Source organism: Bidens hawaiensis, unplaced genomic scaffold (genome assembly GCF_021521415.1).
Source record: "Bidens hawaiensis isolate Kalapana, Puna unplaced genomic scaffold, B.hawaiensis_p1.1 tig00026586_1, whole genome shotgun sequence".
Lineage (NCBI taxonomy): Eukaryota > Viridiplantae > Streptophyta > Magnoliopsida > Asterales > Asteraceae > Bidens > Bidens hawaiensis.
Window position 1 is genome coordinate 46,600 of NW_027494265.1, and position 16,929 is coordinate 63,528.

Sequence of the window (16,929 nt, forward strand, 5' to 3'; positions counted from 1 at the left end):
TTAAATGATTTATTTTCATTTTAAGTGTCGAGTGGGATGATTTAAAAGGTTATTCACTAGAAAATAATTTGTGTTACTTCAAGCCAAAGTTTAATTTGACATCAATATTTAATGTGCTTGCAGGGTGGTAAGCATCCATGGTTCTGCTGATAAGATTGTGCCAGTGGAAGATGCCATGGAGTTTGAAAAGCATATATTAAACCACAAATTACATATCATTAATGGGGCTGATCATGAATACACCTGCCATCAGAGTGAGCTTGCTTCAATTGTGCTCGCTTTTGTCAAAAACAGTTCTAGCCATGACGGCACACAAGCTGCAAACAAACCTCTACATTCACGTTTATGAGCTTTTCTCTCTTACTATGTCCGCAATATTCATCACTCGCACATACAGGTATGCAATGGTGTTTTTCCATCTTGCTATTTTTATCGTTGTATGCTTATCATAATCCAAATAAGCACAAAAGCACGGATTTGGTTATTTAATCATGATGACTTTATGCCAAGCAAACATGTCGTGAAAGCTCGTTATTGTTGCCACAAATTTCTTAATGTATTCTTATGCTTGGGAAGGAGTGTATATCTGTCACCTTAGCTCTATTTTAAACACATACCCATTGAACATGTAAATGACAAACTCGTAAAATATTAATTATGTCTCATACATTAAAAATATTGTCCAATTTAGTGAAAAAATAAATTGAACTAAATTTTAAGAGTGTTTGCTCTCTATTAACTGTTATCATAACTTTGGTGAATATTGAACATGAGTAAGCATGTATGGTACATAAATACATTATATAAGGGCTTTTTTTTCCCTCCTTAAGATAAAGTTGGGAGATCACCCAAATAACACCCTCGACATGATAATTCCTGAGACACCTTTCTCATTGTCGGTCGACATTTTGGATCTGTGCGAGTGCATGCTACTGCAACGTTATAAACACACATGATTTCCTTTTCAATCAGCCTATCAGTTGGATAAGGGAGTCTCTTATCCAATATATTTTTCAACGTTGTACCATGACTATTCGAATAAGTCAGGGAGGAAAGGAGATCTCGAGGATGTTGCCCTCCAATTGTCTCAAGTGCCACCACCCCAAAGCTATAGACGTCACATTTTTCAGTCACAGTCATGTTATAGGCAAGTTCTACATGACAAATATACACACCGAAGGATTATTAGAAAACTTTTTACTAATATACATATAAGAAGTATAAGGTCACATAGAAACAAATACCTGGAGCAATATATCCCAAAGTTCCTACAATTACAGTTTGGTTAGAGGAATCAGGATCGAGCAATCTTGCTGCTCCAAAGTCAGCAACAAAGCCTTCCATTTCTGAGTTCAAGAGAATATTGTTGGTTGATATGTCTCTATGAACTATAGGTGGGCTGCAATCATGATGCATGTATGCCAAAGCATGGGCTACACCTTTGATAATGTTCACCCTCTTCATCCAGTCCACTTCAACCGCCAATTCCCCGTCACTCAAGGCGCAAAACAGGCTTCCTTTATCCATATATTCATATACAAGGAAGTTGCATTTGTTATGCAAGCAGAAGCCGTAGAGATTGACAATATTTTTGTGCCTTAGGTTGGTTAAAACTTGGACTTCATTCTTGAAACTCTGGTCAAATGTTGGTTGCTCAGCTTCAAACCGGTGGAGTTTCTTTAAAGCAAATGTTTTACCGTCAGGCAGCTTTGCCTCATAAACACTACCATAGCCACCGGTTCCAATGCAATATTTGAGGTCAAAATCCTCTGTAGCAGATATGAAGTCTTCGTATGCAATTGTTCCATCATAGTTCAATACCGAGCAAACATTTCCATGTTTTTTTGCTTCTAGATGATGGATTTTCTTTGTGGTAGCCTTTTGGATACAGTAACACACATAAGCAAGAACATAACCAAGCACGAAGCAGAAAAATGCAAAGATGGTTTTAAGAAAATAGTCTAAATAGACATTGAGCTTTTTCTTATGTGTGTAAGTTGAATGTATAGTGAACTCATTGCTTGACAAATCAATTACTCCAAACTGGCGACTAAGGATAGGGGGGACAATGCCCGTTAAATGATTATGAGACAGATTTAGGTGCATGAAAAGTGAGAAGTTTGAAATAGGTATTTCTCCAATTAGATTATTACTACTAAGGTCCAAGTAAGTTAAGTAACTGCAAACTGTAAGACTTCTGATATCTCCGGTCATAAGATTCATTGAGAGGTCTAGATGCTGCAGATTACAGGGAGTTTGAAAAGACAAGTTACCTGACATTGGTTTGATGAAACATCAAGGTAAGAAAGTCTAGACAATTTTCTGGGAATCAGGCCGACAAGACTATTATGACTAAGGTTGACATGATGTAAGTTGATCAAATTTGCTATATCTATAGGTATGGAGCCACTTATGGAATTCATGCCAAGGTTTAAAAAGTTCAATTGGTTTAGATTACCAAAATTTGAGGGAATTGGACCGTCAAAATTGTTGTCACCCAGACTCAATGTTTCTAGCTTTTCTAAATTACTAATTTCTTGTGGGATGGATGAATTCAGTTGATTTGTGCTTAAGTTGAGGACTTTAAGATTGGCCATAGAACCAAACGATCATGGGATTGGCCCCGTAAGTTGGTTTTTACTAAGATCAAGATATTTTAAGTGGGTGAGATTGGCGAAAGAGTCAGGTAACTTACCTGTGAGACTATTACCATAAAGTGAAATATAGGTCAAATTTGACAGCAAACCAATCTGTTGTGGGATGCTTCCTTCAAGCTTACAGTTTTCAATAGAAAACCATTCAAGGTTCGGAAATGAACCAAAGTTAAGACTTCCCAGATCACCTAGATATTGAAGGTTATCATTTTCAAAGCTTATTGAAAGCACACTTCCTGCTTCATTGCAAGAAATTTGATGCCAAGTACAATGATCAGAAGCATTAGCATGCGGCCACCAATTGCTAGCAAAGCTTTTGCTTCTGATAATTTGTTGAAGTCAGTAGCAGTGGCATCTGATAACATGAAAAAAATCATCACCAGAAGATGATTGAGAATCTTCATAGAGGAAGTAATATTAGAGGAAGCATGCCATATTATATTGTTTCTTTATCAACTAAGTCTGTGAAATTTGAAAGTTAATGGCAAACGATTGTGAAAAGGATATTTGTTTCCAGCGCTCCTACTCAAAATATATGCATTCTCAAAGCAGTGTTATTATTATTATGATTTTTTGGAGGTAAATTTTTCTCATTATTGAACACAATGGTCCTACTCAAAATATCAATCATGCTCCAAGTCAATAATAAAAATGAGCCATCCATTATGTTGCAAACAAATCACTGTTATGAGAACAATACGCGTAATTCAAAATATCACAACAGGGAGAGGGACTCGTCTGGCTAGGGCTGTGGTCTGTGCAAATTCATACTTGTTCTCTCAAATTAAGTGTTAAATTTGCTGCTAATTATCCATTGCATGGTCTCTGTGTGGTTGTTCTTTATACACTTTTGTATTTAACTAAATCGAGAAACAATTTTACAATTCAACATGCATGTACAGTGCTAATCAATGTTAAGTTACTCTTCTTAAAAAAATGTTCAATATACATATTCTGAGTGAGATATTTTTTCCTAATTTTCCAATCATTCATAAGAAGTTGTTTTCTCATTATTGCGAAGTGTCCTATTCCATCGGTCCAGCAGTAAGACTTGTGATAGAGGTTTAGATGCTCTAGACCACACATTTCCGGACACTGATTCGCTGAAAAAGTCTTTACAACTTTCTAAACGGGACCCACAAGACTCTTATGATTACGGTCAAAATGTTCTAAGTTCTTCAGATTTGCTATATCTAGAGGCATGGACCTACTTGTGGAGATCATGCCAAGGCTTAAAATTCCAAGTTTCAGATTACCAAAATTTGAGGGAACTGGACCATCAATATTGTTCACCCATATTCAGTGATTGTAGCTTTTCCGTGTAATCTACCTCCTTTGGAATGAACGCATTCTGTTATTTTGTGCTCTCGAATTCTAACTGCGTCGAATTTTACTGATATGGTTTTTCCTGTAATTCTGAATTGAATTATGGAAGAAGACAATCAAGAAACTAAAGATGAATTCAATAGAGGATTAAGGCTAAACAATCCTCGTTCATGAGTGCAATGTTAACCTCATTTTACATTCATATTCGTATCATGTATCTTTAATCCAGGAGCTTCTTACAGAATCCCAAAGGTTTCTGCTGAAACCTTTTGACCTCTGTAATTCAGTTAACTTCTATAGACACTTGACAATTCAAAGACTGAGAATCCGAGAGCAGCCCTAATTTTGATTAAGAAATAGAAATCAGAGGCAAAGCAGGATTGTGGGCGAATAAAAAATCATCCCTGTTGTAGCTGTACTAATTAAGTTCCTTACATCATTTGAGCTACCTTAACTTTTATTTTATATCATAATATATTTGGGATCTACCTTAAGCTTGTATAATAAATATATAAGTACATTGTACATTCATAATTCATTACACAAGTATAATTAGGGGTTGTTCTCAATATTGTAAAGCTGATCTCTCAACATAATAAATCTCGAGACACTTTTTTCATTGTCGGTCGACACTTTGGATCTGTGACAATGCATACTAGTGCTGTATTATAAATACGAATAATTTCCTTTTCAATCGAACTATTGGTTGGATAAGGGAGTCGCTTGTCCAATATATTTTCAAATGTTGTACCATGACTAGTCGAATAGTTCAGTGATGAAAGGAAGTCCCCAGGATGCTTCCCTCCAATTGTCTCAAGAGCCACTACACCAAAGCTATACACATCACATTTTTCGGTCACAATCATGCTATAGGCAAGTTCTGCATGATCATATAATCAAAAGGATCATTAGCAAATTTAAACTTCTAATAGACATATAAAAGAAGAGTAAGATGACCTGGAGCAATGTATCCTAAAGTTCCTACGGTTACTGTTTGGTTAGAGTAAGCTGGGTCAAGTAATCTGGCTGCTCCAAAATCAGCAACAAATCCTTTAATTTCTGAGTTCAAGAGAATGTTGTTGCTTGATACGTCCCTATGAACAATAGGAGGGCTGCAATCGTGATGCATGTATGCCAAAGCATGGGCTACATTTTTGATAATCTTCACCCTCTTCATCCAGTCCACTTCAACAGCTAATTCACTGTCACTCAAGGCACAAAAGAGGCTCCCTTTTTCCATGTATTCATATACAAGGAAGTTGCATTTACTATGAAAGCAAAAACCATAAGAGTTTAACAATGTTTTTGTGCCTTAGGTTGGTTAAAATCTGGACTTCATGCTTGAAACTCTGGTTAAATTGCTCGACTTCAAACTGATGAAGCTTTTTCAAAGCAAATGTTTTACCATCAGGCAGTTTTGCTTCATAAACACTACCATAGCCACCGGTTCCAATGCAATATTTGAGGTCAAAATCCTCTGTAGCAGTGATGAAGTCTTCATATGCAATTGTTCCATCATAATTCAAAACAGAGCAAACATCTCCATGATTTTTTGTTTCCTGCTGGGTTTTGTTTGACGTAGACTTCTTATGACGGAAACACATATAACAAAGCACTAAGAAGAAAAAACCAAAGATGATAGGAAGAAAAATTTTTAGATGGGAAATCAATTTGTTTCTTTCTGTGCATGTATCTTGTCCAGTGAAGTCATTGTATGATAAGTCAATATAATACGGGTCAGATAAGTAACTAAGATCACAGGGAGCAGTAAAGTGATTATGACTAAGGTCAATATTGTGGCCAAACTTATAGCAATCAATTAAAATTGGGATAAATCCGGTAATATGTAGATACGGATGTTGAAACGACAAGTTCCCTGCCAACTGGTTTGATGATAAATTAAGGTAATAAAGTACTGTTGACAGGTTTAAATAAATTAGACCCACGAAACTATTATAACTAAGGTCAACGTGTTGTAAGTTCTTCAAATATGCCATATCTAGATATATGTGGCCACTTATGGAATTCATGGCAAGGCTTAAAATTTGCAGTTGGCTTAGATTACCAAAATTTGAGGGAAGTGTACCGTCAAATTGTTATGACTCAGATCCAGTATTTCTAGGTTTTGCAGTTTACTAATCTCCTCTGGGATGGATCCATTCAGTTGATTTGTGCTCAAGTCTAGGTGTGTGAGACTGAGCATGGAACCATAAGATGGTGGAATTGTACCCGTAAATTTGTTTTTACTAAGATCAAAGTATTTTAAATGGGTGAAAGAGCCAGGTAAGTTACCACTGAAACTGTTACTAGAAAGATCAAGGTGTTCTAAGTGGGTGAGATTGGTGAAAGAGACAGGTAACTCACAACTGAAATTGTTGTCATAAAGATAAAGGTACTCTAAACGGTTGAGACTGGTGAGTGAAACAGGTAAGTTACCAGTGAGTTGATTACCCCCAAGGGAAAGGTGGGTGAGATTTGACAGCAAGCCAATCTTCTCTGGGATGCTTCCTTCAAGATAACAGTAGTTGATACTAAACCGCTCAAGGTTCGGAAATGAAGCAAAGTCAAAGTCTCCCAGACCACCTTCTAGGTGATAACTGTTAAAACTTATCTCAGTGACTCTTCCGGCTTCATTGCATTGTATTTCATACCAAATACAATGATCTGATGCGTCTTCATATCCCCACCAGTTAGATGCAAGCAAAGCTTTTGCTTCTAATGATTTGTTGAAATGAGTGGCAGTGGTTTTTGATAACATGAAAAGGAGAATCATAAGAAGATGAGTGAGAATGCTCATAAATGGAGAAGTAATATTGGTGGAGGAAGTGCGCAACATTCTTTATCAAATGAAGTAATTGATTTAAGAGATGAGGATGGATTGAGTGTGTGTGTGTGTTTGTAAGTCGCTTGTGTAAGTCAAATGACAAATTGGGAAGTTTTGTGAAAATTAAATCGATTTCTTTTAATTTTCTAACTCATCTTAGGGGTTGCTGGTATGACACCTATATATATATATATAACTTTGCACAATCCTAAATGGGTTAAATTAATTATTTGTTTAAAGTAAAATTCTAAAAATGTCTTGTTTTCAACCTAAGGCTTTTGTTGTGTAAGGCTAGGGTATACATTCATGCTTCTTAACTTTACGTATGCATCACATCACATAGTTTACCTCATGTTACTCTTTCTTATCCTAAGGAAATTTTAACCGGCCCCCATTTACCTCTCTTTATTTAATTTAAAATTGATATTTAAATTATTTTGTGTGTGTAGAGTATTTTAAAGTGTATATTGTGTGTGTAGAGTAAAATCTACTTACATTTTAACTCATCTTGCATTTAACGCCCTTAACTCATGAAAGGAGTGGTATGCCACTCGTTAACTATTGTCAACTTGGCTCTAACGCCCCATTAAGGTTTACCCCTGAGCCTAACAGTTTAGGACAGAAGGTTAGAAAGTAACCCACTAGCTACATAATTACAACTTTTAATGTGGTCTTTATTATGTGATCCCTTCATTTCAATTCTTTTAATGGTTTTGACTTCTGTATTCTCTCATTCCACTGGCCTCTCCTTTTTGTATGTTATGTTATCCTAATACTGACCTTACTGATTTAGTTATAACCTTATATATTGTTATTGATGTTGCATATCATATTCTTTGGTAGTTTGTCGAAATGGAAATTAACTAAATTTTAGGCAGTGCATTGTGAGTTGTAGATTTACAAGCTTATATTCTATTGTATTCCTTTTTATATCCCGAAGTTATTTGAGTGAAGCTAAGACTGCAAGGGTTTTCATTCAAATTACTCAAAGTTAAATTTTGGGTTAAAATCAAAATGAATAGAAAGAAAAACACTTAGGCTGTTGTGATTTACATTTTTTACTATGTGATTAAATCTTGGACCACATGGATTGAATATCACGGTGTTAGACTTTGAAGTTAATGGCAAAGTGGAAACTTTAGTGAAGAAGACATCTATCCACAACGACCCTACTCAAAATTTCTAACCCGTCTTAGGGGTCGGTTTGGGGTATCTTTCTTCTCTCAGATGCGTCCCCTTTTCTGTCATTCTCCAAGCCAACAATGAAAAAATTAAGCCATTCATTATTTGAAACATTCCATTTAGTTTATATCGAAAACAATATACATTCCATAGAATATTAATTATAGTTTAAGGGGATATAACATAGAATCTAAGTTAAAGGTGTGTTTTTAGACATACTCGAAATCAAACCCTAACCGATCCGAAGTGAAACGCAATCCCGAATGACCAACTCAAATTTACGTTTAACCCGTACCCGAGGTGCCTAGAGTACTGGATCACTTTTTGGGTTGACTTGGGCAAGTTTGGGTTCAGCCGAATAGCCCGAGAATATTAAATCCAATACGTCAATATACAAATCCCGATTTAATCCGTAGAAAAACCACCTACACTACATAGTTTTGATTAAAATCTAGTTAAATCCCTTTTATTTAATCCGTCCATCATTTTCTCAACAGCCTATCTCCTACAGAGAAATCTGTTGCCCAGATTTGATCTTTACAAACTTGATCGATTAAGAAAGCAAAGATGAAGCATAATTGAATCAACAAGACTTTATTGATAAACTAATAATACAACGTATAACGATTCTGAATGTTTTGACTCTTCAACATTGACCCCCTATTTATAGATTACCAGAACCAATCCTAATCTGGCATGTGTCATGGAAGTTATAAACTTTCCATTTGACACTTCTGGACCCTATACTTACATAAACATTCTAAATACATACTAAACATACTTTGACATAATTACAAGATGACCTCTAAACTTCCAGCTTAACCCCAGCCAGGGGCTCTGCCCCTTGGACCCCGCTAGGGGTTGCCGCCCCTAGAACCCCGCTTCCAGGGGCGCTGCCCCCGGACCCCGTTTGTTGAGGGTCATAATTAGGCTAGAAAGACGGTATGGTAGTGATAGTAATTGATACGTGTAATTGTTATACAATTAGTCGTGCACAACTAAGGAAAGGGGTTACCATTAACGGTGAACGTAACCGCATTCAGGTGAGTTTCTAGCCCCATTTCCTTGTTATGTTTTCGGGGCTGTGTGCATACTCGATGTGAATGTTAATACACTTACCTTAAATGGTAAGTGTATGTCTTAATGGCGATTGTGATAGTTATGTATGTATGCTTGACAGCACGTGAACGACCTTCGGGTATTGCACGTATTGTTAAGGCAAGTATAGTGTTGTATGTATTATATGTGTATGTGAATAAGGAAGTATGTACGACTATGATATGTATGGTATTAAATGTATGGAAATGATAATGAAAGGTAAGGTAAGGTTAAAGGGTTGCACACCCTAATAATATATGCGAAGGTTAAAGGATTGCATACCCTAATAATATATGCGAAGGTTAAAGGGTTGCATACCCTAATAATATATGCGAAGGTTATAGGGCGTAATGCTTTTTAAAATGTAAGGTATGGTTATGCAAATATGAAAGTATGAAGTATGTAGTTATGAATGTGTTGTATGTGGTATGATTAACTAGAACTCACTCAGCGTAGCTGACTTTTAGTATGCACGCAGGTGAGTGGAATGAGACAACTGGCTTGAGTGGGGGCACATGGTAGAAGAATAAGAGTCTGACATCTGAAGACCTAAGACGTTTTTAATTAAGGTTTTTGATTCGAAAGACAATATGTTCGTTAAAGACAAAGTTATGGATTTGATTGTAATGTTTATGAAAGTTTTTAATATTTCGCGAATGTTTTAATTAACTCTGATATTTAGAAATGTGTTTATGAGTAAATCCAACGTCCAACGTAGGGCACCGGTAACGGGGCCTTACACTATCGATACCATAAACCATTCGCCTCAAGGATAATCTTGATTTGAATTGCCCAAACCGTGTAGTTTGTTGAATTTAAAATAGGGCATTGATAATGGGTTAACGATCCTACTTGTTTGTGTGTAATCATTGCGTTGGTATTACTCGATCCTCCTGAATCTGACATACTTTCTACGCGTATAACCTTCACCTTGACTGACTTTTGTGTAACCCACAATAAATCCTTCAGTCACCCTCGATTATTCCTCAATCGATATTTGTTTCCTCTTGAAACTTGTTATACGAACTGATCAAACCGAACCAGCCCTTGCTTATCTCTTAGTTGGTTTGAAATCTTCAACAAAAACCTTCTATTTTATTGGAATAGATCAACTTTGATCTTAACCTCGGTTTCACAACCGCAAATCTAATCGCCGAATACCACCGCGTCGTCGGAATCCACCGTCGTCGCCGTTCTTTCTAATAATCCGATAACCCTTAGTGACACCGGAATCCACCGTTGTCACCGTTCTACAATCGGAATACCACCACGTCGTAAGAATCCACCGTCGTCGCTGCCCGCACCGTCGGAATACCACCGCCGCTGATCTCTTTTTCGCCGGATGTCATAATCGACCACCACGCCGCCGGAATCCACCGTCGCCGCTGCCCTACATTACCGGAATCCACCGCCGATGCCTTTTCTTCAATCATACTGTCGGAAACTACTGGCAATACCTACCGACACCACCTACCGTTCAAATTTTTCCGAAAAACACCTTACCGAAAATTCACGTTTTTTGCCGGAGACGTCGCCGGAAAACGTTGTTGCTGTGTTTTTTTCTTTCGGGAACCTTCAATATTGATGTGGTGCGAGAGATATATATTTTTATTAAAGTTTTTTCACACTTTGTCAGGTTTTAAAAATGGTTTTCACCTAGACTTAACCACACACACAAAAGGCAAGTGTACCCGTCGTGTGGTAATATAGTAACGGTGAGAACCGGGTATCAATCCATGGACACGTAAATTTTAATATCAAACCTTTGCAAAAATATTAACCGTGAGAAATGAGCTTAATTGATTTGTTTTTAAGATTAATTTTTTAGAAAAACTCGTAACAATAAATTAAAGCAAGTAACACGATAACGGAGATAAACAAGAATTAAGAAGCTATCACCTTAACTTAGAATCCACTTGACTCCTAATGATGGTAAACTTAAATATATGATAAATTCACTATTTTGTTTTAAAAAGAATAGTTTCTAGTTATAGATAACCATCCAAATGATTTTTTGGAAAACTTAGTATGAATTATACAAACTAATCACCTCAAATCATACTATAATGTACGTGAACCTTTATGTTGAAATTTAAATATATAGATTATCATTCAAATACGAAACTCAAATCTAACAACTGGTCAGAAAGATTACATGAACAACACATAATCCACCTTTGGTTGATTAAATTAGACTAAGTTCAAGTATTCCTTTGATTTATGAATTTTCAACCCAAGTGTAATATTAAAATAGTTGTGTTAACTAATTATTTATAATATTACTTAACAAGAATATCAATTCATAACAAATGTTCAATCTTTTCAAATCTAAACATGAGGATATGTGTTTAACCAATTTTCATGTACCATACAAGAATTATTTTAACTATTTCTAGATTAAAAGTTATAAAGTTGCATGAACAACATTTATAAATAAATGATAAAATCAAGAGTCTTTCAACATAACAAGGTGTACCATTTATAATTCTTGTATATTACTTTCAATTGTTTAAACATAATATTTCATCAAAGGATAACCAAGAATTAGTCATTATTTTATATAAAATTATCATATATTAATTCCAACCATCAAAAGTTGTCAAGTTTCATCATGTGTTAAGGTGATATAAAGAGTTTTAGCTCATGATAATTATAAAAGATACACCAAAATAGAAGAATATAGCATTCATGTTTAATATTAAGATAATCTAACCAAGCTAGATAATTATGATGATGCTAACACTTCTTCTTGATGTTGTATGAAGGTTCAAGAGATTCTCTTTCTTTACTTCTATGGATTATGAGAGTGAAAATTAGTGTGTTTTTTTTCCAAAATTGTGCACTCCAATGAGCAACATGCATGGTCTTTATATAGGCTAAATGTGCACAAGGCATGACCCATGCTTAGAAGGGGCATAGCCCATGCTGGTCCCCTAGTAGTACACCACGTGCTACCTGATGTACTATTTAGCATATAGCTAGGCACGGGGCATGTCTGGTCTAGGCTTGGGCTGTGCTGGTCCCTCATCATTTAATGCTCATGCAACTGATTTGTACTTTCTTGGCAGACTTGATTGGCATGGGGCATGTCTGGCTGAGGCATGACCCTGTGTGTCTTCAAAAAGGGGGACAATGTACTGTGTACTTTATTTTGTCATCTTCTGAGAAGGCGTGGGGCATGTCTGGCTTAGGATTGGCTCATGCTTAGCTGATATGTCTTCATATGGAAATGGGGCATGCCCCAGCTGAGGCTTGGCCCATGCTTAGCTGACAGACTTTCATTTTTCTTGATTCTTTTCTTTATTTTTCGTCATTTTTGGTTTCCTAAGCTCATTTTTCCTATGAAAACAAATAAAGGCTTATTAGAACCGATTCTCAATAATATTATCAAGAAAATAACATGAATTGGATATAAAATGATGCAATAAATATGTATATATAATTATACATCAAATATACTACTGGTGGAACACTTTCTCTAACTTACGTTGTTCAATTTCGCTCAAAAACTTTCGCCGGAAAAACGTTCCTGCTGGAATAACGCCGGAATCTGCTGTTCGTTTTTTTATTCACCGGAAATCACAACCGGCCACTACCAATCTTCTGATTTTCGATTAACCGATCAAAGATCCTGATGCTCTGATACCAATTGTTGCCCAGATTTGAACTTTACAAACTTGATCGATTAAGAAAGCAAAGATGAAACAAAATTGAATCAACAAGACTTTATTGATAAACTGATAACGTATAACAATTCTGAATGTTTTGACTCTTCAACATTGACCCCTATTTATAGATTACCAGAACCAATCCTAATCTGACATGTGTCATGGAAGTTATAAACTTTCCATTTGACACTTCTGGACCCTATACTTACATAAACATTCTAAATACATACTAAACATACTTTGACATAATTACAAGACGACCCCTAAACTTTGACACCCATGGATTAACGAAATTATTTTGCCAACAAAATCTTGTAAATTATTGCCAATAGCACTCAACATGGCAATAACTTCAACTCGATTTGATGGTAGTTTGTTTCCACTTGAATTTGGGGATTAAGTGTAACCCACTAAATTTATAAGTCAACACTGCAAATAGTATGATTTAAACATTTTTGGGATATTTATGTTGAATTTTACTGATTTTGATCCCGTGTCTATGATGTCTCTTTCTGAATGTTTGCATTAGTATTGAGTATTTTCTCTTGAAGTTTTTTTTCTCAATTTTGTTGAGATAGTAAAATTAGTGCTATGTTTTATCTAGCATAGAATTGATAATTTCACAGATGTTTGGTTCCATATTTTGTGACCAGATACAAGGAAAGATGATTTGCTTAACCTGGGAACACTTGGACCATTCCCATTCTGTTTCGTTTTCTTGACCCTTGCTATAGATGTTTGATGGAATCAAATAGGATTGATACAAACCCTGGTCACAAATTTATTTATTTATTTTGGAGAATAGAGGTATGGACATTGATTGAGAAGAATAAGGGAAGTCGCTGGAATCTATAAAGGAAACTATTACTAGGATTAAAAAAGGGATTTAAATTACGTAGTAGTTTTGATGATTTCACATCTAAGTTACATGTATAATAGCCGCATATTCGCTTTTAACCATTACAATTTTGATGTTAAAAACCCTATGTAGAATACCTAGGAATGAGAAAATATAATCATAACCACGCCGTTTAATACCAGACATATTTCATATAAACCCATATAAGCACTTGAAGGTATGTAGTGAAGATTAATACAAATAAATAACGGAGTAATTATACTAATATTAAAATCATTATTAGTACTCTATATTTTTTTGAACTAGAGTAAATATTACTCCTACTTTACTCTATTTTTTGTTGGATAATGACTCTACTTCATGCATAAGTTGTATGTAAAGTATTAATAATTGCTCTAGTTACGTGTATGTTTAGCATGTTAAATTCATATGTACCGGATCTTATTCCTATATAAACTCCCACATACACTTATAATGTGTTATCATGTAACTAGATTGCTTGAATTTGGGATAATAAATAGCGAATCCTAACATATGAGGATTCACTCTAGTTTTTCCTAAATATATGGCGATGGAGAATGGAATGAGATGATGTTTTTAAGGTGATTTTTCTGAACTTTAAAGATGAGATGGAAATGAATTGGGAATGCTCATACACACCTAAAAATACGGTAAACTATCTTATACTCTAATTGTGAAAAAAGAATATGTGTGTTGTTACTGTCTTAAGTGCATTTTATAGATAAGTCCCATTTGGTAGGAAGGTTCCAAATCTATCAACACTATCATCCGCCTACATGTGGGTGGCCACTTAGTAGTCACGTATTCTCACACGACACTCATATATGGTGAAGAATACACCACTACTTCTTTATATATAACGACCTTTAATTCATGCTTTCGTATCATTATACCACAACCAAAATCAGATTTCAAAGATAAGACTTATCTCACAATGATCAACTACTGGTCATGGTGGTGGAAAGTCGAAAACAATAGAGACGAGCTTGCTCGCACGATTCTTACCATTTTTGTTCCAACACTAGTACTTCTTTGGTACAAACACGTCGTCTCATCTACAAAAAATGGAAGAAATCGGTTACCACCAGGCCCCTATGGCATACCGATTTTCGGATACCTTCCATTTTTGAGCTCCAACTTACACGAAAGATTCACCGAGATGGCTCACAAATATGGTCCTATCTTTAGCCTGTGGCTCGGAAGTAAGTTACATGTTGTGGTAAACTCTGTGGACCTAGCAAAAGTTGTGGTTCGTGAACTTGACCAGACCTTTGCTAATCGCAATCCTCCGATCACAGCATTAACTATCACCTATGGTGGCATTGATGTTGCATGGTCCAACAACACACACTGGCGTAACATGAGGAAACTCTTGGTTAGCCAAGTGTTGAACAATTCAAATCTTGATGCTTGTCAGGATTTTAGAGTAAATGAGGTGAGAAAAACAGTAAGGGATGTTTATGCTAGGATGGGGACAAAGGTTAATATCAATGAAATTGCTTTTGACACAGAATTAAATGTTGTAACGAGCATGTTATGGGGTTGTAGTGATTTTGGGGATATTTTAGATGGGTTTCGAGAAGTCGAGTTCAAAATTGCTGAGTTACTGGGAGCACCAAATATCTCCGATTTTATACCGATTTTATCACGGTTTGATCTACAGGGAAGACAAAAGGAGGCCCGGAAGCAAATGGAAAAGCTTGATAGGGTATTTGACCATCTAATTGAAAAAAGAATCAATCTTAACGCCAGAAACGTGGGAGGTGCAGCTGATGTAAGGAAGGATTTTCTCCAGATCATGTTAGAGCTTAAAGACCAGAAAGATGCTTCAACGTCAATTGACATCGATCAAATAAAGGCCCTATTATTTGTAAGTTAATACTAAAGGTCCAGTTATTTTGTTGCTATTGATACATGTATGTTTGTATGTTGCTTGCTTTGGACCTGGGTGTCTTTCTGGAAGCGGCCTCTCTGTCCCCATGGATAGAGGTAAGGTTGCTACATCACACCCTCCCCAGACCCTACTAATAGTTTTTTGCTATTTGTGGGAATTACTATGTAGGTTTGCTGTTTTTATTTTTTTTGTTACTTTTTTTTTTGTAAAACTAAAATGTACAAATTGAATTACTAAACAATCAAAAAATGTTATATCAGGATGTTTTGGCAGCAGCAACAGACACGGCATCAACAATGGTAGAGTGGGTGATGGCGGAGATTTTGAAACATCCAGATGTGAAGACTAAGATTGAGGAAGAAATAACAGAGATTATTGGTATGAACACTATTGTTGAAGAATATCATCTACCAAAGTTACAATATTTAGATGCGGTTGTTAAGGAGACGTTTAGGATACACCCACCTCTTCCTCTTTTAATCCAGAGATGCCCAGATGAATCATGCACGTTGGGCGGATACACAATACCAAAGGGAAGTATTGTGTATATGAACATTTGGGCGATCCAACGGGATCCCAAGAACTGGGTCAATCCATTGGAGTTTAAACCAGATAGATTTTTAAACAGAAAAATGGATTACAAGGGAAATGATTTGAAGTTTTTACCATTTGGATCAGGAAGAAGAATATGCCCGGGGATCCCCCTTGGGGAAAAGATGCTGATGTATATATTAGCGTCCCTCTTGCATTCTTTTGAGTGGAGCGTACCAAAGGATGAAGAGTTTGAGCTTTCTGATGAGTTTGGATTTGTGACCAAGAAAAGGAAACCATTGGTTGCTATACCTTCTCAAAGATTAGCTGATGCAAAGTTTTACTTGTGATATAAACCACTTTTTATTCTCTTGTTTTCTTTGCATTTTCTTTTTTATAAATCATATATCTTGGAACCCTGTTTGTTAGTAATCAATAAAGCATTTGAAGCTTCTTGTCTGTTTGTATATATATATATATATATATATATATATCTATCTTTCAAGGGGTTTAGAAATCTTGTTTTTTCATGTTGCAGTATTAAATCTGTGATGATTCATTAAGCAGTATTAAAAATGAATTCATTATGGTGACACATCGATTGGCAATGGCGGGTTCATGAGTTTTGAAAGGAATCCGGGTCGGGTAGATTAAAGAACACAAAATCTAATTACACACTAATGACAAAACAGCATGAAACCATTTAATATAATTTATAATAGTATACTTCATTAGCTATTGAAGATTGAAGGGGTCAGCGATATGCTCGATGTATTGCCAGCAGATGGTTATAGTTATACTAAGCACAAGTGCTGAAAATGTTAAGATGGTACACTAACAGAAATATTGCCTAGTCATACATGATGAGCCAA

General features: G+C 35.8%; 3 protein-coding genes and 1 pseudogene across 4 annotated transcripts in view; 2 read left to right on the forward strand and 2 right to left on the reverse strand.

Moving 5' to 3' along the window:
* Positions 1–357, forward strand: part of LOC143573549 (putative uncharacterized protein YDL057W) — a 33,221-nt gene extending 32,864 nt beyond the window's left edge. The window contains exon 8 of the mRNA XM_077058398.1: positions 124–357. Coding sequence (XP_076914513.1) covers positions 124–349 — 226 coding nt within the window. The 3' untranslated portion in view covers positions 350–357. The remainder of the gene's footprint in view (positions 1–123) is intronic.
* A 312-nt stretch (positions 358–669) lies between these two features.
* On the reverse strand, positions 670–3,133 carry LOC143573548 (MDIS1-interacting receptor like kinase 2-like). Its single transcript, XM_077058397.1, has 3 exons — positions 2,696–3,133; positions 1,245–1,878; positions 670–1,154 (listed from the first exon to the last, which is right to left on the reverse strand). The coding sequence occupies exons 1-3, from the start codon at positions 2,711–2,713 to the stop codon at positions 826–828; spliced, it is 981 nt and encodes a 326-aa protein (XP_076914512.1). The 5' UTR covers positions 2,714–3,133; the 3' UTR covers positions 670–825.
* A 1,384-nt stretch (positions 3,134–4,517) lies between these two features.
* On the reverse strand, positions 4,518–6,797 carry LOC143573545 (LRR receptor-like serine/threonine-protein kinase FEI 1; annotated as a pseudogene). Its single transcript, XR_013142446.1, has 3 exons — positions 6,067–6,797; positions 4,938–6,031; positions 4,518–4,860 (listed from the first exon to the last, which is right to left on the reverse strand). The product of XR_013142446.1 is annotated as an LRR receptor-like serine/threonine-protein kinase FEI 1 (transcript).
* Positions 6,798–14,472: 7,675 nt separating this feature from the next.
* LOC143573554 (cytochrome P450 76C1-like) lies at positions 14,473–16,407 on the forward strand. Its single transcript, XM_077058401.1, has 2 exons — positions 14,473–15,502; positions 15,787–16,407. The coding sequence occupies exons 1-2, from the start codon at positions 14,567–14,569 to the stop codon at positions 16,405–16,407; spliced, it is 1,557 nt and encodes a 518-aa protein (XP_076914516.1). The 5' UTR covers positions 14,473–14,566.
* The last annotated feature ends 522 nt before the right edge of the window (positions 16,408–16,929 follow it).